Raw genomic sequence first — 25,044 nt, forward strand, 5'->3', positions numbered from 1 at the left:
GCCAGTGCAGGGAGGAGGGATGGGAGGGGCACCCCCACTTCCCCAGGCAAGTGAGGATGAGTCTGGGGTAGCGACCTGGCAGGAAGGTGAGAGACACCCCCCGACACGTGGCTGCCTATCAGGTCTCAGCTTAGGCAGGTCACCTTAGCTCAGGAGGCCCTCACACACGTCTACAGGATAAGTGGTTAGCAACTAGAGCCTTCTGATTTCCCCATCTGTTAACTACTTTTTTCTGAGCTTCTGCAGCTTTTAAATTTTTAGAATTTTTTACTATTTATGGTTTATAATATGCTGTTTTGAAATATGTATATACTGTGGAATGGCTAAATCAAGTTAATAATCAATGGGCTGGGCACGGTGGCTCATGCCTGTAATCCCAGCACTTTGGGAGGCCGAGGCAGGTGGATCACCTGAGGTCAGGAGTTCAAGACCAGCCTGGCCAACATGGTGAAACCTCATCTCTACTATATACACACACACACACACACACACACACACACACAAATTAGCTGGGCGTGGTGGCAGGTGCCTGTAATCCCAGCTACTCAGGAGGCTGAGGCAGGAAATCACTTGAACCTGGGAGGTTGCAGTGAGCCAAGATTGTGCCACTGCACTTCAGCCTGGGTGACAGAGTGAGACTCGGTCTCAAAAACACAAAACAAAACAAACGAACAAAAAACAATAATAATCAATGACCTCACACACTTATTTTATCCCACAGCTTCTTGCACGGCTTTGTTCTTATGTCTCTCTCCCTTATTTTCCAAACAGAGCTTTCTGGGGACAGAAACCACATCAGCGTCTGTGTCTCCATGCACTCAGCACAGTGACTGGGGTACGCGGCTTCAGTAAAGAACAGTCGAACGAATGCCATTCAATTAGACGGTCTCAGGTCAGTCCTATTTATCGAACATCTACTCCATGGCAGGTGCTGAGAATACAAAGGTGAGCTAGACAGGGTCCAAACCTTGAGGAACTGATGGTGGGAACTGCTGGAGACCTGCTGGAAACTCACAAGGGCAACTGTCCCGCATTGCGCTCAATGCGAGACATTCTCAGCTTGCTGGACTGCCTGGAGCACAGGCAAAGGGAACCACCCTGTATCCCAGGGGCCAGAGAAAAGGGTTTATGCTGTCAGAAGAGCTGGGCGGCATCAGGGTTTTAAGCTTTTTTCTTCTCTTTTATTCCTTCCCTCTTTCCCATCCCACCCCCCTTTAAAAGAACTTTTCCTTAAAATTTGTTCTTTTTGTTTGTGAGCATAACATTTATTTATTTTATTTTTATTTATTTATTTTTTGAGACGGAGTCTCGCTCTGTCACCCAGGCTGGAGTGCAGTGGCGTGATCTCGGCTCACTGCAAGCCTCGCCTCCCGGGTTCACGCCATTCTCCTGTCTCAGCCTCCCGAGTAGCTGGGACTACAGGCGCCCGCCACCACGCCTGGCTAATTTTTTTTTTTTTTTTTTTTTTGTATTTTTAGTAGAGATGGGGTTTCACCGTGTTAGTCAGGATAGTCTCGATCTCCTGACCTCGTGATCCGCCCGCCTCGGCCTCCCAAAGTGCTGGGATTACAGGCGTGAGCCACTGCGCCCAGCCCATAACATTTATAAGAAAACAGATCAACAGGACCTGCTGTGGTCAAAGCCAGGTGTCACCCTAGCCCTGTGCACCCCTCCCACCCCACTGCCTGGAATCAGGCAACTCTCTTCAACCTATGCCCACCCCACCACCGCAAATCTTCCTCTGCCTGTCTCAGAGGTGTCTCTAGGGAGCACAGCTCAGCTTCCCTGGACAGATGATATCCCAACGAGGGTTCTGTGACTTCTCTCCTCTCCCTCAGGTTTTTGCTGTACAATATCTTTTCTCTGGATACAACCAGGACTTAGGTGTCCCTATTCTAAGCAACTGACTTACACGGGGCTGGGAGCTCCAAGCGGGCAGGGGCCCCATCTGGGCTGAGCACTGCTGTGCCCAGTGTCTGACCTGGGCTGGGGCTGGGCGGGCGCCCCTTCTGTATTTGTGGAGAGAATGACAAACTCTTCAGAGCTCAATCCCCTGGGTGACAAGAAGACAGCTTTGTCGCTGGATGACCTTCACAGACTAACAGAGAACTGGCCATCCAAACACCCCTCTCTCCTCCTCGTGTTAGCTGTAAATATGTCCTACTATTTTTTTTGAGCCCCTGGAACCTTCCCTGTATAGGAAAACATCCCCATCTGGTGGCAGTTTGCAGGATGCTACAAAAATCTTGAGAGCTTACGAGAATAAATAAACCCCTTTCCCACGTATATAGGTTTGGCATTTGCTGAGTAGGAGCAGCTGTACAACTCCGGGAATCTGGGAGAGTTAGCTCAGCCTGCTGACTCAGAAACTCCGGGGTCTCTAAGGACATGGAAAGCAAGTGACTTTCAGGCTTTAATATGCCCAGGAATGACCTGAAGAGTTTTCAACATTAAGGTTTCCTGGACCCCAGCCCCAGGTTCTGTGGTCTGGGGAAAAGCCCATGAACCTGCCAATATGCCAGGAAGCTTTCCCCAAATTCAAATGACATTCTGGAAACGTGACGCTGCTAACTATCACAAGTGATTTGATTCCACAGATGAGGATGCCTGGCATCTCCATCTCTCTACAGACATCAAGTATTTTTTTTATTTTATTTTATTTTTTTGAGACGGAGTCTCACTCTGTCTCCCAGGCTGGAGTGCAATGGCGCAATCTTGGCTCACTGCAAGCTCCACCTCCCAGGTTCAAGCCGTTCTCCTGCCTCAGCCTCCTGAGTAGCTGGGATTACAGGCACCCGCCACCAAACCTGGCTAATTTTTTTTTGTATTTTTAGTAGAGACGGGGTTTCACCATGTTAGCCAGGATGGTCTTGATCTCCTGACCTCATGATCCGCCCGCCTCAGCCTCCTGAAGTGCTGGGATTACAGGCGTGAGCCACTGTGCCCGGCGATATTAAGTACTTTTTAAAGACAGTTTTTTTTTTCCTTTAAAATGGTTAGGCTGGTATCTTTAGTACCCATTCTTAACTTTTAAGCATCTCTGTTGAACCAGGAATCAGAAGTCCTTCCTGAAAGTGTCCTCGCAGACTCAGGCCGGCCTGTCATGGCCCATCAGTTTTTCTTTCCAAAACTCTCGCTCTCTTTGCTTCCTTTTCATCTCACACATCAGAAGAGAATAAGAGAAATTCCAAGTTGGTAGGAATTTCAGACACTGTCTAGTCTGATATTTTTCAGACGGTGTGCGGCCGAGAGTTGTGAAATCGATTTAATGTGTCAGGACCAGCTTTTTGGTGAGAACAGACCAGACTTGAACAGAAAATACCAGAGTACATTTTAAGTAGGAGGATAAATACTGTTTTTTGAAACATTTGCTTCAGCTACAGATGTGCGTGAATGTCTGTGTGCAGATATCGGAGTGGATACCTACAGACGGGTTCTGAACGCTCACATAAAATGCATCATTGTAAGTCACTGTCAGATAAGTGTAAAGAGACTGATCTGGTCTGAATCCTTCATTTCATACGTGAAGAAATGAAACCCCAGGGGAGCTAAGTGACTTGCTCAAGGTCACAGAGCTTGTTAGTGACAATACTGAGATACAACTCATGTCTCCTCACTCCTGTCCCCTAAATCTTCTGATGGAATGCAGAGCCTCTATCGCATGAGATTTTCTATCAGCAGAAGGAATTCTGCTCTTCTCCCTTCTTCAGCAGGAGCCAGGTATAACTTTCTTTGTATACGGCACTCTCATTTCTTTAGCAATCTGTTGCTATTAGCAATGGCTTGAGCTAGTGGACCAGAAAAACCACAAAAATTGCTGCAACGAAATTACATTTCTTAAAGAGCTTTTACCCCTGACACAGAGCATTCGGAGCAGAATTTCAATAAGTCTTTTGGAGCAGACGTTAAAAACGGTTTTCGGCATATGGAGCTATATTATTCATGGCAGTCAAATACATCCTTGGATCCACTTTCTTCTCAAGGAATCGCCATAAAACCGCTAGGCTGCTGCGATGACCGCTTGAGGCCACCAACACTGACCGACAGGCTGGAAGCAGCCGAGAGCCTCTCGTAGCAAAGTCTGTTTTGCATGACGGGTCTTCATGAGCTTCCTGTCAACTGAATGGTGAAGTCCACCCTGTGTCCTGAACACTAACTTAAAATGTTCTGAGCATGTGGTTGTCCAGGGCAAGTCTGCAGCAGCCCATTGGCAACCCCTGGAAAGGCAGAGGCTCAAGAAGAGGCTGTGTTTTCAATGCCATTGGTCTGCCAAAGAGGGGGAGCTGCTGGAAGAAAAGCTCTGGGGACCAAGTCTCCCATTCGCTCAGTCCTTTCCTTTGCTTCCTCTGTGACTGAACCCACCTGGCTGTGTGACCATGGGCTGTGATCTCACCCCACCTCTTCTCATTGTGAAATGCGGACGCTGTCTCGCGTGCTGGTTGACGGCAATGAGTTATATCCTGCACACAGCCATCCACACCACTTATGTCACCACTACCACGTCGGAGAGAGTTTTGCCACCTGTTGAGTACTCTAAACAATCAAGAATCAGGGGTCCTGCTGATGGGGAGTAAATGCCACCAAGATTCCCGGGGACCCAGCAGGTGACCTTTCCAAAGCCCGCAACTCTGGCTCCCAGCCCCACCCCATCACAATGGCAGCCCGCCCAGGCATCTTCCCAGTCAATGGAAGTTTCTACCACAGCAGAGAATGGAGCTGCTGGGGGCCCCGACAGGAGAAGGAAGGCCTTGCGGGGAAAGCTACTCATGATCTACAGCTGAAAAATAACTTGCTGTTTTGGATGCAATGCAGGAAAAAGATCCATTCATGGAGTTCCCTTCTCTGCCAGGACTTGAGTAGCAATTTTCTACTGAAGCGCCTGGTGTAATGAGGTTAGTTGGCATGCCTTCACTGGCTGGGAATTCTCACTCACATCTGGGTGTCAACTCAATCTTGGGGCACACTAAGCCATGGGGAGCTATAGCAGCTCTGTTCCCTCTTCCAACCCAGCTCTTTAGAAAGTCCTTTCACGTGTCTCAGTCATCTGAGTCATTCATTCTGCCTTCTGTGTGCCGAGTACCACCACGGGGTACATCGTATGGGATCCCAAAGCAGGGACTTGCAATTGCAGTAGGAATGGCACTAGGAAAGAGACAGGACCAGTGAGTGCTGAACGTGGAAGTCCCAGGAAGGAGCGACCATCTCTGAGGGATGCTACCTTCAAATGATCAAGGATGTGTTTAAAGAAGGGAGACTCAGCGTTTAGGCACTTTACCCTGCTGTGTCTGACTAGTGATGGTGGGAGGACAGAGGGAAGAGAGAGGCCAGGGTCACAGAGATGGTGCACTCTGAAAGGTCCCCCTTTTTTTTTTTTTTTTTTGAGACAGAGTCTCACTCTGTTGCCAGGCTGGAGTGCAGTGGCGTGAACTCGGCTCACTGCAACTTCTGCCTCCAGGGTTCAAGAGATTCTCCTGCTTCAGCCTCCCGAGTAGCTGGGACTACAGGCATGTGCCACCAAGCCCAGCTAATTTTTGTATTTTTAGCAGAGACGGGGTTTCACCATGTTGGCCAGGATGGTCTCGATCTCATGACCTCATGATCCACCCACCTCAGCCTCTCAAAGTGCTGGGATTACAGGCGTGAGCCACCACACCTGGCCCCTTTCTTTAAAAGGCAAGCCTGTTAATGGGTAGCCCCACCAATCATGTACACTTTAGAGTGGATTATTTCACTGAGAGATTTAGTTTATTTTTCATCTAAAAATTAGCTGAGAGTCGGAGAGAAAACCCGGAGGTATGTGCCAGGGAGTGGGGAAGGGAGAGTCACTTGGAAACATGGAGAAATCTTGAGAGAAAGGAGACCTGAAAAGACTGGGGGTGGGGTGGAGATAGTCAGAGGGCTCTGTTCATTCGTGACTCAATAAGAAAATATTTATTAAGCATCTACTACATGCAAGACACCATCCTGAGCCCTGAGGATGGGAATAGGACAGAAACACCCTGCCCCCGAGTCCTGGCACTAGTATCTTCAGAATTAAATGAAAGAGGGATGCTTTATGGTCGGGAGTGGTGGCTCATGCCTATAATCCTAGCACTTTGGGAGGCGGAGGAGGGTGGATCATGAGGTCAGGAGTTCAACACCAGCCTGGCCAACATGGTGAAACCCCATCTCTACTAAAAACACAAAAAATTAGCTGGGTGTGGTGGCAGGCGCCTATAGTCCCAGCTACTCGGGAGGCTGAGGCAGGAGAATCACTTGAACCCGGGAGGCGGAGCTTGCAGTGAGCTGAGATCGCACCACTGCACTCCAGCCTGGGCGACAGAGCAAGACTCTGTCTCAAAATAAATAAATAAATAAATAAATAAATAAATAAATAAATAAATAAATAAATAAAGAAGGACCCTTTACTTGTTCCGAATTTAAAAAAAATTCTCCCTTTGGCATAACCTAATGTTCCCTGACACTAGGAAGAGACAGGACATCCTACTCCATCCCTTTGAAAGCCAGGCAAAAAGAAAGCAGGGCTTCATCACTCAGGGGCTGCCCTGAGAAACTGGGCGGGTGTGCTAAGGCCTGCTCCCAGTGGCTCCCAAGAGCTGAACGTTAAATTTTCAGGAATTCTGTTTGCTGGTTGTTAAACACGGCCATTATCAAAAAGGAAATGATATAAACTTATAATTGAATAAATTATATTAAAAACAAAGGTAATAGGCCAGGTATAGTGGCTCATGTCTGTGATCCCAGCATTTTGGGAGGTAGAGGCAGGAAGACTGCTTGAAGCCAGGAGGTTCAAGACCAGCCTGGGGAAAATAGCGAGACCCCATCTCTACAAAGAAATAAAAAATGACCCAGGCGTGGTTGCATACACCTGTTGTCCCAGCTACTTGGGAGGCTGAGGTGGGAGAATCGTTTGAGCTCAGGAGGCTGAGGCTGCAGTGAGCTAAGATCATGCCACTGCACTCCAGCCTGGGCAACAGAGTGAGACCTTGTCTTTTTAAAAATAACAAAAAATAAAAAACAAAGGCAATAAATACCTAGCACTTACCACCTCCTAACTACACTTTACTATTTTCCATGCTCTTGGTGGATATTGATGGTTATTTGTGCTACTGTGTCTGTACAAAAATGCACCACCTCATGGTGAGCCACTGGGTATCTCTTCCCAACTCCGTATTCCGTGACTTCATGTTGATAGCCTGAAGTTTACACCAGGGAAAATGGCAAACGGCAAACTGGAGAGACAGTTGTTAACTATTTTTTAGTACCCCAGTGTGTAAGACCAACTGAGAGTGGCTGCAGGGAGGGGTTACCTTGGCAGAGAACTTGAGGTGAACTTCTGCTTCGTCCGCCAGGCTCTTCTTCACCTGGGCCCACGCCTCTCCCAAGGAGCTGCAACACAAAGACCATGAGACTCAGGTCAGAAGCCAAAGCCCTTCCTGAGGCAGGACGGTGGGGCTCCACCCCAGGTCTCGGGGAGGTATATGACAGCTGAGAATGTGGACGCGGATGAGGCAGAAGTCAGGCAGAAACCAGACATGAGCATCACGTTTCAACTCACAGAGTCAGATGAGCCACCAAGGTCCAAGTGAGCTCACCTTACCTCTGGAGCTAAGGGAACAGATTGTGGCACACAGCCAAGAGGTTGGGGGCAGGGGATTCCTAGAAATCCAGAGGCTCGAAAGGACCCAGGAAGGTGCAGGAAGCAGGTGTGGGGACATTCCAAAGCCTCAGCTGCAGTGAGGGCCTTGACCCCTGGGCCGTCACTGTCCCCAGAGCTTTCACATCACCCCTCCCTGGTTTGCTGATGAGGGGTGCAAGCATCTGCTAATAAATCAAGGAAGGAAAACAGGTTCTATTCCAAGGAGAAGCTCTTTTCATTTGTTTATTAGTTTGTTCCTTGAGACAGTCTTGCTCTGTCACCTAGGCTGGAGTACAATGGCGCGATCTTGGCTCATGGCAACCTCTGCCTCCTGGGTTCAAGCGATTCTCCTGCCTCAGCCTCCCGAGTAGCTGGGATTACAGGCATGTGCCACCACATCCGGCTAATTTTTATATTTTTAGTAGAGACGGGGTTTTGCCGTGTTGGCCAGGCCAGTCTCGAACTCCTGACCAACTGAGAGCGGCTGCAGGGAGGGGTTACCTCGGCCTCCCAGAGTGCTGGGATTACAGGCATAAGCCACCATGCCCAGCCGAAGAAGCTCTTTCCAAACAGCAGGTACCACACAGCGCTGCTTATGGGAAAAACCCAGCTACTAGGCTTCCAGGAGGGGGGAAGATGGACTGTGTGGGTCTAGTGACCTAGATGCAGCCACAGGGCAGAGAAGGCTCCCACGGCCATCCTAGGAAGCACAGTCTCCTCTAGCACTGCTTCTCTAGCTATGAGCCCTGATGCTGCCCACAGCTTACTAGAGAAGGGCCAAGTCCTGTTAGCGGCATCACTTCTCCACTCCAAGGAGAGGCTTCATGTAGAAGAAATCTCCTGAAGTCCCTAAGACTTGCCAATGCAGGCCCCAGGCTACATTCTCTATGACTTGGAGCTCTTTAACCACATGACCCTTCCAAGTGATACCCCCGCTTTCCTGCTCCCAGCCTCTTCAACACTGCCAGTAAATCCAGGCTGAATGTTCCGTTGACTTAATATCATCCAAAAGCCACTTCCCCCAGAGAATTCATTAAAGTCGGGTGGCAAAAGCTGAATAAAAGACAGCATGTGGTGAGGCTTCTGGGTCTGGAGCAGAGCAGCCAGCAGCAAAGAATTGCCCAACAGTGCACAGCAGACCCCTCTGATGGCTGGCCAGGCCTGTGTGGTGGTGGCGCTGGCTCAGGCCGAGGTGGGTGTTTATGGGAAATGACTGCCTGATTTTATCTAGGAGTCTAGCAGCAAAGAAAGGTCCCCTCAGTGATCCTGGCAGGGGAAGCCACCAGAGAAGCATTGGAGTATGAAACGGGGCAATCCAAGCTGTTGACAATTGTCTCTGCCTGAAGGGCCTGAGATCCAGGAAGCTGTGCCGGGGCACTCCACACCCTCTGGGTGGCTTGGGTGCCCCACCTGATTCAACAGGTGGGTAGGAGGTCCAGGGGTGGCAGGAGTAGTCCTGGCAGTTACATAGATCAGCGGAACAGAACACAGAGTCACTCAGCTAGGGCCGATTGACTGCAGCAAAGAGGTTAGGGTGTTTCCATGGGGGAAACAGATGATCTTTTTAACAAATGGTGCAGAGACAACCGTACATCCATAGGAGGAAAAGGAATCTTGGCCCTACCTCACACCATACACACAAATTATCTCAAGATGCCTCCTAGCTCTAGGGTGAAAGCCAACACTATTCGAAGCATACCGAGGTTGTCCTGGGAGGAGTGGGAACTGGATTAAAGGGAGGTGAGATGGGTTTGCCCCTGCAGCTGAGCCACACACAGCAGCCTGTGGGAGGTATGAACAAGAGTCACAGAGCCAAAAAGGCCCCAGGCGGTGCCCAGACTTTGTATGAGCACATGCATCTTTCCACAGAGCTGTCAGTCTACTGTCAGCAGAGCACATGGCAGGTAAATGGCCCAGGGACAGCCGTGGTGGCCTGAGAATGTCATCTCTGGGCAACTGGGAGGAAAGGAAGAACCATGGTTTTCCCCCACCCAACACAATGTCCTCAGCTCTACCTCCAGGCCAGACACTGCTAAGTGGGAAGACATGTCTCCAGACATTCAGATGGGCCCCTCTGAGCCAGTGCATCCTTGGTGAATGCCTCCCTGCTCTCCAATATTCCAGGCTCTTTGGAGTCACATCACCATTTATTAAAAAGCTACTTACAAATTCTCTCATTTGAAAAGGGATTTTTCATCTGATAAACGGTTAATGAAAAACAAAACAAAACCTGAGGTGCATCTCTGTTCCAACATACAGTTTCAGGTACACCAAATCAAAATGCATGTTGTTTTCATGACTCCCAACTAGGAAAACCAAAATCCCATTTCCTTTCCACATAGGAGAGAAAAACTAAGGCAGAATAAACAACCGAATTCTGTTTATTTACCAATGTGCACATGTCCTGTGAAATCTAATTTGGACACAGAAGTTGAATTGCAAAAGCCTCTCCAGCCTCCCTGAGCAGCATCTTCCTCAACTGCTCCAAATTTCTAGACTCCTGCTTTGCTTTGAAAGTCTTCAAGATAGGGTTAAATGTCCAAAGCTGTGTGTAAATGTAAATCAGTGTCTTTGCACGTTGTACGTAGGGGGCTCATGTGTTCATGTTCCAGTGCCTGCTGCAGGAGTGTGTGCATGGGGCTGCTGTGCGTGCATGCACACACAGAGTAATGTGTACACCTATGGGGCAGTGGCCCTGATGCATGTATGTGAGCCTGTGTTGTGTTTGTCTCTGTGTTTGTCCGGGCATGTGTGTACAGTATGGTAGTGTGGGCCTGACTTATGGAGCTGGACTGCTCGGGTGAGGAGCATATGCTGTGCATGTTGGCTAGGACACAGTGTCCTTGGCAGCAGCCCAGGCTGGAGAGATGGAAGCCGGAAGACTCCAGAGCGGCACAGTGGTTGCAGGGCACGGGGATACTTAGGAAAGCCCCTTGCCAGGCAGCAAGAGCTGCTCCTCTATGTGCCCCCTTCCTGCCCCTATCTCAGGCCCCATGCATGGAGCAGAAGGAGGCCAGGAATGAACTAACCTTATTTACATCTGTGGAAGGGACGCTGGTCTTGCTGGGCCACCCTGCGGTCTGTGGCTGGCAGGGAGGGTGAGAACCATTCAAAGGAGGCCGCCTGGCTGCACAGCCAACCCATGTGGAGGGCTTAATCAAAGCCACATTTGGGTTGGCAAAATCTCAGTCTCCTGAAGGATTTCAAGCCATGAAGGCAGATTTGGACTGGTTTAACATCACGGCTCGCTGACGACCACAACCATCCCACAACAGAACGTCTTCCTTCCTCGGGGGTTCACTCCCCCTTGGAGAAGGAATTCAAACAGACCAGCACCAGAGGGAGGTCGGAACGGAGAGGACCTCTGGGGACCTTTTCAACTCTAACCTCCTGAGAGTCTTTGTGTTTTTTTTTACCGAGGTGAAATTCATATAACATAAAATTAACCGTTGAAAAGTGATCGATCCAGGCGCATTTAGGACAAGACCAAATCAAACGCCTGTTTTGTGAGTGCAGCTACCACCTCTATCTAGTTCCACAACATTTTCGTCATGCTAGTATGGACTAAAGGTTTATGTCCTGCCAAAATTCTCAGGTTAAAACCCTAACCCACAATGTGGCTGCATTTGGCAATGGGGCCTTTAAGGAAGTAATTAAGGTTAAATGAGGTCATAAGGGTGCAGCCCTGATCTGATAGGATTAGTGTCCTTATAAAAATAGATATTGGCCAGGCGCGGTGGCTCACGCCTGCAATTCCAGCACTTTGGGGGGCCGAGGAGGGTGGACTGCTTGAGTTCCAGGGTTCTAGACCAGCCTGACCAACATGGTGAAACCCCGTCTCTACTAAAAATACAAAAAATTAGCCAGGTATGGTGGCACATGCCTGTAGTCCCAGCTACTTGGGAGGTGGAGGTTGCAGTGAGCTGAGATCAGGCCACTCCAGTCTGGGCGACAGAGCGAGACTCTGTCTCAAAAAAAAAAAAAAAAAAATAGACATCACAGAGCTCCCTCTCTCTCTCTCTCTCTCTCTGAGCACACACCAAGGAAAGGCTGCATGAACACACAATCAGAAGGTGGCCATCTGCAACCCAATGGGAGAGTCCTTACCAGGCACCAACCCTGCTGGCACCTTGATCTTGGACTTCCCAGCCTCCAGAGCCACAAGAAAATAAATGTCTGTAGTTTCAGCCACCCAGTCTGGGACATCTTGTTGTGGCAGCCCAAGCAGATGAATACACACCCCAAAAGGAAACCCGGTAACTTTTAAGCAGTCAAAACCCATTCCCCTCCTCCCCCAGCCCCTGGCAAATGACAATCCACTTTCTGTTTCCATGGGTTTGCCTGTTCTGGGCATTTTACATAAATGGAATCATACACTATGAGACCTTTTGTTCCTGGCTTCTGTAACTTAGCAGAATGTTTTCGAGGCTCATCCACACAGTAGCATGTATTAGTGTTCCATTCCTTTTCATGGCTGAGTAATATTCCATTGTCTATCCATGGATATCCATTGTGCATACAACACCATTTGTTTATCCAGTCATCCCTGGGTGGAATGTGGGTTGTTTCCACCTTTTGGCTATTATGAATATTGCTGCTGTGTACATGTGTACACATGTATTAGTTTGAGTGCCTGTACTTAATTCTTTTGGGTATAAGCCTAGGAATGGAATTGCTGGGTCACATGGTAATTCTATGTTTAGCTTTTTGAGGAACAACCAGATTGTTTTCCACAGTGGCTGTACCATATTCCATTTCCCCCGGGGGTGCATAAGGGCTGAGACTTTTTGACCCACTAGGAGTCCTTCTGTGGCTGGGAGGGTTGGGTTAAGCTTCTCCCAGCCCAGGTCCCACTCAAGGAGGTCTGGACAGTCACAGCATTAGCGGGAAGGGAGCCTATGCCTCAAGCCCACAGGAGAGAGCTCCAGACAAAGTGGCCAGGTACAATACCCTCTCATACCCAGCTTCTTCCCAGCCTGCCCCTAGACAAAGGGGAGCTGGAGTGGGCATCTAGAGGCTGCTGCCCAGCTACCAGGGGTCAGACCAGAGGGGATTCTGACATACTTCAACATCTGGAACGTGGCTCTTGGTCACTAAAGAGAAGACAATGTGGAAATGCCTTTTTTTTTTTTTTTTTTTTTTTTTTGAGACGGAGTCTCGCTCTGTCGCCCAGGCTGGAGTGCAGTGGCCTGATCTCAGCTCACTGCAAGCTCCGCCTCCTGGGTTCACGCCATTCTCCTGCCTCAGCCTCCCAAGTATCTGGGACTACAGGCACTCATCACCACGCCCGGCTAATTCTTGTATTTTTAGTAGAGATGGGGTTTCACTATGTGGGCCAGGCTGGTCTCGAACTCCTGACCTCGTGATCCACCCGCCTCGGCCTCCCAAAGTGCTGGGATAATGGGTGTGAGCCACCCGCCCGGCTAGAAGTGCCCTTTTGAGTGTGGATGCCCACACCTTGAGTCATGGGTACCCACCTTGGGCCATGGGCATACACCCAAGTCATGAGCACCTACCTGAGCCATGAGTGCCCACCTTGAGCCAGGCCTATGGAGAGCTCCCCATCCAAAGTGGGGCCATGCCAGTGATCAGTGATGAGTGGCTGATTTCCCTTCCTCAGTGACCCCCCATCCTCCCCACTCCCACCTCTCTCCTACCCACTCACCCTTCCTCCTGTGAAGCCAAGGAGTTCTGAGAGAGCTTAGCTAAGTTCTTCGCATAGTCTTCTTCAATCTTTATCCTGCAAAGAGAGAAAACCCAACACACATCAGCTCTCCAGTGCCAGATCATGGGTCTGCCCTGCTGCCCTGCACACCTCAGCCGTGAAAAGGAACCCACTAGACCATAAGCTCTGAGACCACATGACTCGTCTGTCTACCTGACATGCAGTAGATGCTTAATAAATACTTGTTGGATAAATGAATGAACAAAACTGTCTGGACCTCCATCTCCTCATCTGCAAAGTGGGACATTTTCTCCTGTCTCCTAGAGCTGTGAAGACGAGAGCTGTCGTTTACACAGTTCCTAGCACAGAACGGGAAACATAAGACCCCTGAACCAACAAATGAATGAAGGAAGAAATGAACGTTTGCAACTCGTGATGGACTACCAGCAATCCCCAGTGCTGTCCCCTCTCCCTTCCAGCCCCAGAACTCCCAGGTGGCCTCGGACCCTCAGCAGCAGAACAGAACATCTCCCTACTGTCTCACACCCCCAATGCCTCTGATTGTCAAGCCTGCTGGGTACAAGTACTTCCACGGAAACCTGGCAGTGCCCAGGGCTGCAGGTAGATTCTATTTCCCTGGAGAGGAAAGTTGCCTTGGATGTAGCTTCCGGCAGGCAGGCCTTTGACACATTTGCAAGGCAACTCCCCAGGGAGTGTCCTGTATTATCTGGCACGTCCATGTTAAGCATGTTGTCAGAGGTATTGTTCACCACCTAAGCGGTCCTCTGGGCCACAGTGGGAGACAGAGGAGCTATGCTTACGCCAACCAGAGCTGGCCAGAGCCCAGGCTTCAGAGAGCCCCTGGTCCACCACACGGTGAACAGAGAAGCTCCAGAGATGCTGGGACCACAGCGTTTGCTTCCCAGCTGCTCAAGCAGCTGGCACCCAAAGGGTGCGATGATGGAGAGAAGGCGGCTGACAAAGTCTGGCGGCAGCATTCCGAGTAATAATAATTGCATGACTTGGCATCAGGAGACTCACAATCTCGTTCCTTCTTGCACTGCTTTCCCCTCACCTCCACCTTCAACTGGTCTCTAGGTCCTCCTGAGTCTCATTCCAACTGATCTGCCTCTGTCACTTCCTCTCCATCCCCCTACCTTCACCTCCAGACTGTGGTCAAGAGAGATCTCTAGAAAGTAGATCTATCCATGCCACGCTCCCGGCTCCTCAATGCCGACAGCATGTACCAGACACACGAGGTGCATACGCTGTCTGCCTCCTGTGTCTCACCTCCAGGACCAAAGCGTGCGTCACCTCTACCTCTGCCCCACTTCCCTAAACCAAGATCCCAGCAAACCAGCCAGCACCTGTCCTCAAGCCAGGTGAGCTCCCAATTCTGAGCCTCAGCTCTCACCTCTCCTGGCACTAAAGGGCCTTCCCTACGAGATCCCAAGGTGGATGGTGTATGCGTTTTCTCTAGGAAGCCCGGAATGTCCTGAAATGGCAGTTTCCAATTATTTACTAACAAGACGTTGTCATGGAAATATAAACCATAAGCGTGTTCAAGCTTTGGCTTTTACAGCAATTTTCCTATTTGCCTATTTTATACCATTGTTTTCTCAAACCCGAGCTGTGCAACCTCTCCGTTTCCCACCAGTTTAATGGGTCATAAAATAAGGATTTGATTACACAAATTGAAAATAGGCCCTCTGTCTATGCCCATACCACCCTGAACACATCCGATTTCATATGAAAATAGGCCCTCCAAGGGAAAGGGGTGCTTCAAAACGCCGAAGCATTATTACTTGATTATTGCTGTTATAATTAAAAAGGAAATATTTTTGGTCGGGCACAGTGGCTCATGCCTGTAATCCCAGCACTTTGAGAGGCTGAGGCGGGCGGATTACCTGAGGTCAGGAGTTCGAGAGCAGCCTGGCCAACATGGTGAAACCCCATCTCTACTAAAAATACAAAACATTAGCTGGGCGTGGTGGTACATGCCTGTAATCCCAGCTACTCCAGAGGCTGAGACAGGAGAATCGCTTGAACCCCGGAGATGGAGGTTGCAGTGAGCCAAGACTGCGCAACTACACTCCAGCCTGGATGACAGAGCGAGACTCTGTCTAAAAGAAAAAAAAAAAGAAATATTTTAAAAAGATATTGCAATTTGCTATATTTCCAACTCCAGATAGAAAGTTGTGTGTTTGTGTGTGTGTGCACATGCGTGATAGGTGGGTATGTGCAGGTGTGTGGGTATGTGAGTGTGTGCTGAACAGAGCCTCAGAACTTGGAGACAGAGAGAGAGGAGGAAGGAGATAGAGAAGGAACTTCTCTTTCTCTTTGTAGATTTCTCCATTTCCATTGGGCTAAATTTATTGTTTCTTCATCTGTGTTCCCAAGCTCTTTAGACAAAACACTGTTATAATCCCTGAGGCAGGGATGGGGTAGGAGGAGGGTTCAACATCTCCTGCCCTGGGACGCAGGTTTTGGCTAACGATGAATTGAACTGTAACATTCCCCCCACTGGTTACGGTAAAGGGCTGTGCTTCAAATGATGGCCAGGTACATAAGTAAAGGAGTGAAGTAGTCTGCGGGGGAAGACAGTATGGAGTGGTGGAGACTGGCAAAATGGGAACACACACCCCCTCTACAAGAGTAGCTGCTACTCAGCTCCAGCCAACTGTCGCGTGAGGGATGTGGAGGCGATCCTGCCAACGCTTCTGCTCTTTCAAGGTGTGCTAAATATCCAGATTTTAATATGAAATCTACCCACTTTTTTAAGTGTTGGTTTAAATATTTAAAAACACTATATCGGCCAAAGGTACACATCTGCTGACCAGATCCATCCCAGGGGCCATGAGTTTGCCACCTGGCGCTAACCAGCCCAATGCTGAGTGTGCAGTACTGAGTCCTGTGCTGTCGCCCCCCGGCCACGGGGCCCCGGGGAACACTGGTGTCAGGCCCCAGGGCAGGGAGGGGCCCAGGCTTCACCTTTCCCGGATGAATTCTGACATTTCCTTCTGCATTTGTTTGCCCTTCAGCTGTTTCTGGAGCAGTAGTTCAAACCCAGCCACAGTGCCGTTGCCTTGGGGGTCCTTCTTATCAGCCTACAAAGGAAGCAGAAGCACAAGAGTTTAGGGCACGTCTGAGTCTGGAGCCAGGGAGAATGGCGTAGAGGGAGGACAGCTCCTAGATGTGCCTGGCAATCCCAGTCCAGCACAAGACGCGGGAGCAGCTGTCTCTGCTGCCCTAACTCGGATCTCTCTCCTGGTGCCCCCACTCCCAACAGCGCTTTCTGATGCTCAGGCTCTTACAGTTGCTGCATCCCCACATCCAAGCCCCTTAACTCTCCCAACCTGGGAACTGAGAGGAAGAAGGGCAAGTGTCCAAGAGCGCCGGCTGTGATGCCTAACGGCCTACGACTTCCAAGCAGGTGGCTGCAGATCTGGCTTGGCCCTCGGCGAATCTTGGCATCCTGACTCCAAGCTGGACTATGTGTGAGCTCAGGAGCAGGTACCCCCAGCCTTAAGCCATCCTGTCTTCTACCAGCTTCTTACACTGGTAGGGCAGTGACACCCTCTAACCACACATTCATACAAGATCACAGGAGAGAAAAGTAAATCATAGAGAGAAAGTGGATTGAAGGGAGGCCAGAGGAGAGAACAGGACAGGCTGCCCTGAAATACTAGCTGGGTGACCTTGGCCAAGTTCTTCACTCACTCCAGGCCTAAGCTTTTTCATCTGCAAAACTGACGAAATAACAGCCCCACCTTCATGTGGTCATTTCAGGGTAAATGACATATGTATATATCTGAGCACATTGCTAAGCACATACTATGTACCCAATAAATGGTATCTGTTATTAGTTACTTTTAAATAAAAGTCCAAACTTGGGGAGGATGGGCAAGTCAATGAAATAAATACTTAGCAGCCAATTAATTTTGCAAACAAATATTCTTAAAATTTCAAAATTAAATGATTTGTTTTATTTTACCTGCATTTCTTCAAGCATACCAAATGCTCCTTCCCTGCCATTCCCCTGCCTGAGATTCACCCACACAACTGCCCGCATGGCCGTGGCTGCTGGAGCACCAGCTCCCAGGGCCATCCCAGGCATGTCTAAAAGTGTCCTCCTCCTTACAGCTTTTCCCTATCAGGAACCCAGGGTCAAAGACTTTGATACTTAATGGAAGGTGTTCAGAACAGGTTTTTGATATCCCAGAGAGAGAGGTGCATTGGTGAGAACAGTGTCCCAGCATCTGTTAGGACCCAGGTTCTTGTCTCTGCTCAGCTGCAGAGTGTCCAATCCTAGGTAGTATCTCCCCAGACCACCCCCTTGAAATAGGGGTGGGTTGCATCTCTCAGATCCCATCCAGATCAGACATTTTAGGAGAGGGGAAAGAAAAGGGGTTGCTGATGCCTGCAGGGAACCCCATTTACCATCATCAAGTAAATGAAGGATTTTATGGACACCTTCCCAGTTCCCCCGGTGTGGGACCCCTCCCTTGGGTGCCATAACTCAAAGTCCTCCAGCCACACTGCTAACATCCCTGATGACAGGGAGATCACCATCCTACGGGGTCACAGTCAGGCTGTTCTTGCAGTTTAAAAGCAATGTCCACTGAAGATCTCTGCGCTTCACTCTACGAATGCTACATCTTGATGAAAAAGCAGAAGGAAAATTACCCAAATACTGAGCTCAAATCTGCCTCCCTTCTAGGATGGATATGCTGAGCTATGCACTCTGGGGAAAACCAGCCAGAAGAAACAGGCTTTAATAACTGTGTCAGGAGAGAGAAATTTCTATTAATGGAAAAGGCCTTGATGGTCAGGGGGATAAGTGGATTGCAGATTAAGTATCAGAGTCCCCAGAGAGCTCGAATTAAGATAAGAACTCACAAGTGTCGCCCTCCGGATGCTGCTGGATGCAGGCGGCATCAGACATTCCTGCCAGCTTTCCAAGGCTTGAGACCCCACACGCTGACCTCCAGCAACTAGGATACCCATTTCCAGGGCTCAAACCACTCTCTCCTTGAACCCTCCATTTACTGCACCCCTCTTGAGAGATGATGTTTCCAAACCCAGGTACATCTCTCCCTCTCTGCCGCCATCACCATCTTGCCTGGTCTCTTCCACTCACCCCTCAACTTCCCACCCCCCACCTGCACAATGCCTATGAATCAGATCACATCATATTGCTGCTTAAGACCTTCTAACATCCTCCTTCCACAAGCAGAATAAAACTCACTGGGGCCTAGAAAGCCTTGCACACTCTGATGCTTGCTTACCCCGCCTCTGAGCTCACCTGCCCAGGTCTGTCTGATGCCAAAGATAAGCCCCTTTACACTGCTTCCTCAACCAATGCACAGATCTCTACCCTGGATACAGCACAGCTGGAGCTACAGAAATTGTGCCTTGGTGAGAGGTACAGGCAACAGGGATCTTTGTATATCTTCTAAGGTACAAGCGATTTTGTAGAAAGAGAAAAGCACTTTTATCTAGTATTCGGTTAGCAAATCTAAAAAAGTGTAGATAATCCAGCTGGGCACGATGGCTCATGCCTGTAATCCCAGCACTTTGGGAGGCCAAGGTGGGTGGATCACCTGAGGTCAGGAGCTTGAGACCAGCCTGGCCAACATGATGAAATCCTGTCTCTACTAAAAAAATAAAATAAAATACAAAAAATTAGCTGGGTGTGGTGGCACACATCTGTAGTCCCAGCTGCTCAGGAGGCTGAGACAGGAGAGTCGCTTGAACCTGGGAGGTGGAGGCTGGGGTGAGCCAAGATCACACCACTGCACTCCAGCCTGGGTGAGACAGAGTGAGACTCTGTCTCAAAAAATCCATTCTGCAAAGTGGTGAAAACAAAGTTTTTACTTATTTATTGTTCCTTGGAGTCTTTGGACACTTGTTTTTTTGAAGTGTACAATTTAGTGGTTTTTAATACATTCACAGGGTTTATGACCATCCCCACTATCTGATTCCAGAAAGGGGTGATCTAATTTTGAAAGTCACTATGACTTTAACATGCAAATGGCCCAGGACCATTCCCAGGATATTCTGAGGTACAGGACTCTGCATTTCTAAAAATTTATTTATTTGAATTGTGAAAAAAATACATCTAGCACACAACGGACCATTTTAGCCATTTTTAAGAATACAGTTCAGTGGCACGAAGTACATTCACATGGTTGTGCGACCATCACCACCATCCACCCGCAAAATTTTCTTTAATCTTGCAAAACCTAAAACTCTGTGTTCACTAAGTGACCTGCAAAAGTTTTAAAACTACAGGATTACCCAAGCTGGAGCTCTCTGAAGATCCTGTGCCCAACTGCCTCACAATTCTGATGAGAACAGTGAGGCCCAAGGAGGTGAAGCACTTGTCCAACGTCACTCACGTAAGTGACAAGCAGGTATGGAGCCCACGTTCATTTACTGAGGCAGATTCTAGTCTCCTGCCTTCACTGAGCATCGGAGAAAATGGCCCCCCGCTTACCTACATTCTGGTTGAAGTGTCTGTAATGTGAACAAAAGTCCTGCTGAATCCCTGAGATTCATGGAATGAGCTGGACTCCAAGAGGGTCCTAAGTTCCTGTCACAGATGCAAACTCTAACACCAGCCCTTCACGCTCCAACAAGAAAGGCCCCTCCTACCCATCCTAGGTGTCTACTCCCGGTCACCGGGGTCACGCTGTGGGGGAAACTGAGGCGCTGCTTACCCAGAAGTAGTCGCAGTAGCTCCACTCGGTTGGTTTCAGCAGCTGCTGTTCCGGCATCGTGTCTGGGTGAGGGAACGTCACACAGTTTATCTGTAGGGCACAGAACAAGAAAGAATGACCCCGCTGGAGACTGGAATAGCGAGGAAGGCTTCGCTCCTGGGGGACACGGCACTCCCTATTGACAGAACACGCACAGGGATCTTCCCGTGCTCCAGGGGCCAGCATTTCACATGAGGGGCAACAGGCGCTCACCCCCACCCCAGAGGGGCTGTGAACCAGTACCACCTCTCTAGATGGCAGTTTACTAGGATCAAAATTGCAAACTTCAGGTGCCTTTGACCCAGCAAATGCACAAGAGTCTATCATACAGATACAGTTGCATGGGGGCAGTGACGTCCATACACGCTTTTTCAAGACAGCGCTATTTATGGCCGTTAAAGGCTGGAAAACAACTCCAATGTCCATCAGTGGGGGAATGGTTAAACAAAGTATGAGACAGACATCTATGGAAATCAGAAAGGACATGGTGATAAAGTTCTTAAATTTAATTAGGAAAGCGGCCGGGCGCGGTGGCTCACGCCTGTAATCCCAGCACTTTGGGAGGCCGAGGCAGGCGGACCACCTGAGGTTGAGTTCGAGACCAGCCTGACCAACAGGGAGAAACCCCGTCTCTACTAAAAATACAAAATTAGCTGGGCGTAGTGGTGCATGCGTGTAATCCCAGCTAGTCGGGAGGCTGAGGGAGAAGAACCACTTGGACCCGGGAGGCAGAGGTTGCAGTGAGCCGAGATGGCACCATTGCTCTCCAGCCTTGCAGTGAGCTGAGATCATGCCATTGTACGAACGAAACTATGTCTCAAAAAAAAAAAAAGAAAATGTAATAAGGAAAGTGTGCCAGGATACAGGGTTAGGTGAAGGTTAAAAAAAAAAAAAAAAAAGCAAGCAGAGTATTATAGTTCCTTTTCAAAAAGGAAGACAAGACCAGCCCCTCCTCTTCCTACTCCTGCTTCGCCCATTCAATGTGAAGATGTTGAGGATGAAGACCTTGAGGATGATCCACTTCCACTTAAAGAATAGTAATTATATTTTTCTTCTTTATAATTGTCTTAACATTTTATTTTCTCTAGCTTACTTTACTGTAAGAATACAGTGTATAATACACATAAACATGCAAAATATGTGTTCATGTCAGTAAGGCTTCTACTCAACAAGAGGCTATTAGTAGTTAAGTTCTGGGGAGTTCAAAGTTATATGTCAATTTTGGACTATGGGTGAGGAGGGGGCACCCCTAGCCCCCATGTTATTCAAGGGTCACCTGTATAATACACATTTGGTTATTTGCATATAGAATATTCCTGGAAACTGATAACATCATTTGCTTCCAAGGAAAGGAACTGTGTGGGTGAGGGTCGGGGTGAGAGATTACCTTGCAAATTTTATTTCACGATGTGTATCATACGAACAAATACACCTTAAAATTATAATCTGGGGGGCCGGGCATGGCAGTTCACACCTGTAATCCCAGCACTTTGGGAGGCCGAGGCAGGTGGATCATGAGGTCAGGAGTTCAAGACCAGCCTGACCAATATGGTGAAACCCCTTCTCTACTAAAAATACAAAAATTAGCCAGGCGTGGTGGCATGTGCCTGTAATCCCAGCTACTCAGGAGGCTGAGGCAGGAGAATCGCTTCAACCCAGGAAGCAGAGGTTGCAGTGAGCCGAGATTGCGCCATTGCACTCCAGCCTGGGTGACAGAGTGAGACTCCATCTCAAAAAAAAAAAAAAAATCTGGGTTGCACGTGTAAGGCTGGCCCCTAGCTAAGGAGCGTGAAGTACAGAAATTTTCAGGTCATCTCAGACTTTTCTGCCCAAGCACATCTGCAATACTCCCTGGCTTTTCCCCATTGTGTGGAGGTGGCTTCAGGCCCCAGATTCCCACCTCTCCTAGGACGCGGGCTAATTTGCTTCCTCTGTGGGAGCAAGGCCTGAGCCTTGTAAGTCTGTAACCCCTTCTTGCAGCCCAAGCACCTGCTGAAGTGGAAAATGTCACACATTAAAAAATGATGCAGCCCTGAGGTTTTGGGCCCAGGACACAAACTCCAATGCTAGGCGGGGTGTGCAAGCCAGTGAGGTACCCAAGCGTCACAGAAACTGCAGCTGGGACAGGAGGGCGGACAGCGTCACAGAAACTGCAGCTGGGATAGGAGGGCGGACAGCATCTGCTCTGGGCAGGGGTCAGAGGCTGCAGAGATGCGTCCAAGGGGCAGATCCTGCTCAGCTCTTGCCAACTGTCGTCAAGCCCTTCTGAGGAGTCCAGTGCTGACGGATTATGTGATGACTCGAGGGAAGCTGAAAATGGGGATTTTTATGCAAAGTGTCTCCATTTTTAAGTGCTGGCAATTAATTCAAGGTTAAAAACAATAATAATAAACACAATAACACCATGTAGGCCCAACAAACTCTTCTGTCAGCAACGTCAGGCCCATGGACCTCCAGTTGTGACCTCTGGTTCAGGAAGCTCCTGGGTGGCTAGAAGTAAATCTAGCGCACACCCCCTCCCCAGCTGCCAGGGCACAGACCTCAGTCGCAGTCTGGGGAGAAGTCCCCAACAAAAAAAGGAGCCTCCTCCTCCCAGATCCTTACATGTGGTTAAGGTGAGGGCTGAGGTCCCCACCACCCTAGAGGGAAACACAACTCAGCAGAAGGATCAGAGGCAGGAATGACGCGGACGACCCTGGAGATGACACGGCTGCACCAAATTCTGCCAAGGATAATCCCTTCTTCTCTTTCTCCTTCCCTTCCTCCCTTTCTCCCTTCCTCCCCTCCTCCCTTCCTCTCCTCCTCTCCTCCCCTCTCTCCTTCCCTCGCTCTTTCCCTCCTCCCCTCCCTCCTTCCCTCCTGCCCTCCCTCCCTCCCTCCCTTTCTTTTTTAGACGGAATCTTGCTCTGTCACCAGGCTGCAGTGCAGTGGAATGATCTCGGCTCACTGCAACCTCTGCTTCACTGGCTCAAGTGATTCTCCTGCCTCAGCCTCTCTCGGGTAGCTGGGATTACAGGTGCATGTCACCACACCTGGCTAGTTTTTGTATTTTTAGCAGAGACAGGATTTCACCACGTTGGCCAGGCTGGTCTCAAACTCCTGACCCCAAGTGATCCACCCTCCTCGGCCTCCCAAAGTGCTGGGATTACAGGCATGAGCCACTGTGCTGGGCCTCTTTCTCCTTTTCAAAATGTGTAACTTCTAAGAATACAACATTATCCATGTAAGATTCCTGGCCAGGGCATGGTGGCTCACATCTGTAATCCCAACACTTTGGGAAGCCAAGGCGGGTGGATCGCTTGAGCTCAGGAGTTCAAGACCAGCCTGGGCAACATAGCACAACCTTGTCTCTACAAAAAATAAAAAACAAAACTAGCCAGGTATGGTGGCACACACCTATAGTCCCAGCTACTTGGGAGGCTGAAGCAGGAGGATCTCTTGAGCCTGGGAGGTTGAGGCTGCAGTGAGCTATGATTATATCACTGCACTTTAGCCTAAGTTAAAAAAAAATCCTGTCAAAAATATTTAATCTGAATCTAATGATAAGTGGGGAAAATCAAGATAGTTTTTTAAAAGGCACCTTGTGGCAGGGTGTGGTGGCTCACGCCTGTAATCCTAGCAATTTGGGAGGCCCAGGTGTGCGGATCACTGGTCAGAAGTTGGAGACCAGCCTGGCCAACATAGTGAAACCCTGTCTCTACTGAAAATACAAAAATTAGCCGGGCATGGTGGTGGGCGCCTGTAATCCCAGCTACTCGAGAGGCTGAGGCAGGAGAATTGTTTGAACCCGGGAGGTGGAGGTTGCAGTGAGCCGAGATCGCGCCATTGCACTCCAGCCTGGGCGACAGGGCGAGACTGTGTCTCAAAAAAAAAAAAAGGTACACAGCTTCCTGAACTCTAAAAAATTAGCACTGTGATGGATTAAAAAAACAAAGGCTAGATGAAGATCAGCTGAGGCTGGGGAGTTTTCTCCCAGGCGTCAGCAGCCTCAGTGAGAGAAGGGAGGGCCAGTTCTTGAGGCCAGGATCAGAAAGCCCCAAGCCTTGGTTTCGGGCCGAGTCCCCAAGTTGTGTCCAGAGACAAGTCTCCTTCCTTCCTGCGCCTCCACAACCCACTGCCAAGCAGGCAATCATGAAAACAAGGGACGGATTTCAAAAGTGCACAGATTCCTTATTTTGTATTCCAATTATTCTTATTTCAACAAATCACAGTCATCACACTCCACCTTTGTTTTGCTGAATAATGCAGTCCATGAAAATTTCAATCAAATTTAATGATAAATTAACTATGACATTAAAGTAAATTGAGCATTAAGAATGATGGAATGCGTAGAGTTGTGGGTACTCAGAGGCAGGTCTGAATGCTTCTGGAGTGGCCTGCCCCGCGGGCATCTCTCCCCTTTCCCTCGTCTTTCCTCACTCAAACTGCTCTTGGCCTTGCCCTCTTGTTGGGGAAACGTTTCCCTACAAAGAAAGGACTTTCCTGGCCAGGTGCGGTGGCTCACGCCTGTAATCCCAGCACTTTGGGAGGTCGAGATGGGTGGATCACCTGAGGTCGGGCGTTGGAGACCAGCCTGACCCACATGGAGAAACCCCATCTCTACTAAAAATACAAAATTAGCCAGGCTTGGTGGCGCATGCCTATAATCCCAGCTACTTGGGAAGGCTGAGGCAGGAGAATCGCTTGAACCTGGGAGGTGGACGTTGCGGTGAGCCAAGATTGCGCCATTGCATCATTCCAGCCTGGGCAACAAGAGCAAAACTCTGTCTCAAAAAAAAAAAAACAAAAAACAAAAAACAAGAAGAAAGGACTTTCCCATGTCAGGAAGAGGCTTGGCCAAAACGTGGGGCAGGCAGGAGGAGAAATGGGTCTTGGCCAGTCTTGTTCCCCCCAGAATCTTCCTGAGTTGACTTACCCTCAGAGTGAGGATGCCACCGTGCACCCCAGGAGGCCTGTGCAGACAGACTCTGCTAGCCGGA

At 49.2% G+C, this 25,044-nt stretch overlaps 1 protein-coding gene across 7 annotated transcripts in view; it reads right to left on the reverse strand.

Moving 5' to 3' along the window:
• GAS7 (growth arrest specific 7) overlaps positions 1-25,044 on the reverse strand; it is a 289,087-nt gene that overhangs the window by 16,133 nt on the left and 247,910 nt on the right. For all 7 annotated transcript variants that reach the window (XM_031003186.3, XM_004058579.5, XM_055367910.2 and 4 more), the window contains 4 exons: positions 20,027-20,116; positions 16,296-16,411; positions 13,305-13,379; positions 7,311-7,389 (listed from right to left, as the gene is read on the reverse strand). In XM_031003186.3, coding sequence (XP_030859046.1) covers positions 7,311-7,389; positions 13,305-13,379; positions 16,296-16,411; positions 20,027-20,116 — 360 coding nt within the window. The remainder of the gene's footprint in view (positions 1-7,310; positions 7,390-13,304; positions 13,380-16,295; positions 16,412-20,026; positions 20,117-25,044) is intronic.

Source organism: Gorilla gorilla, chromosome 19 (genome assembly GCF_029281585.2).
Source record: "Gorilla gorilla gorilla isolate KB3781 chromosome 19, NHGRI_mGorGor1-v2.1_pri, whole genome shotgun sequence".
Lineage (NCBI taxonomy): Eukaryota > Metazoa > Chordata > Mammalia > Primates > Hominidae > Gorilla > Gorilla gorilla.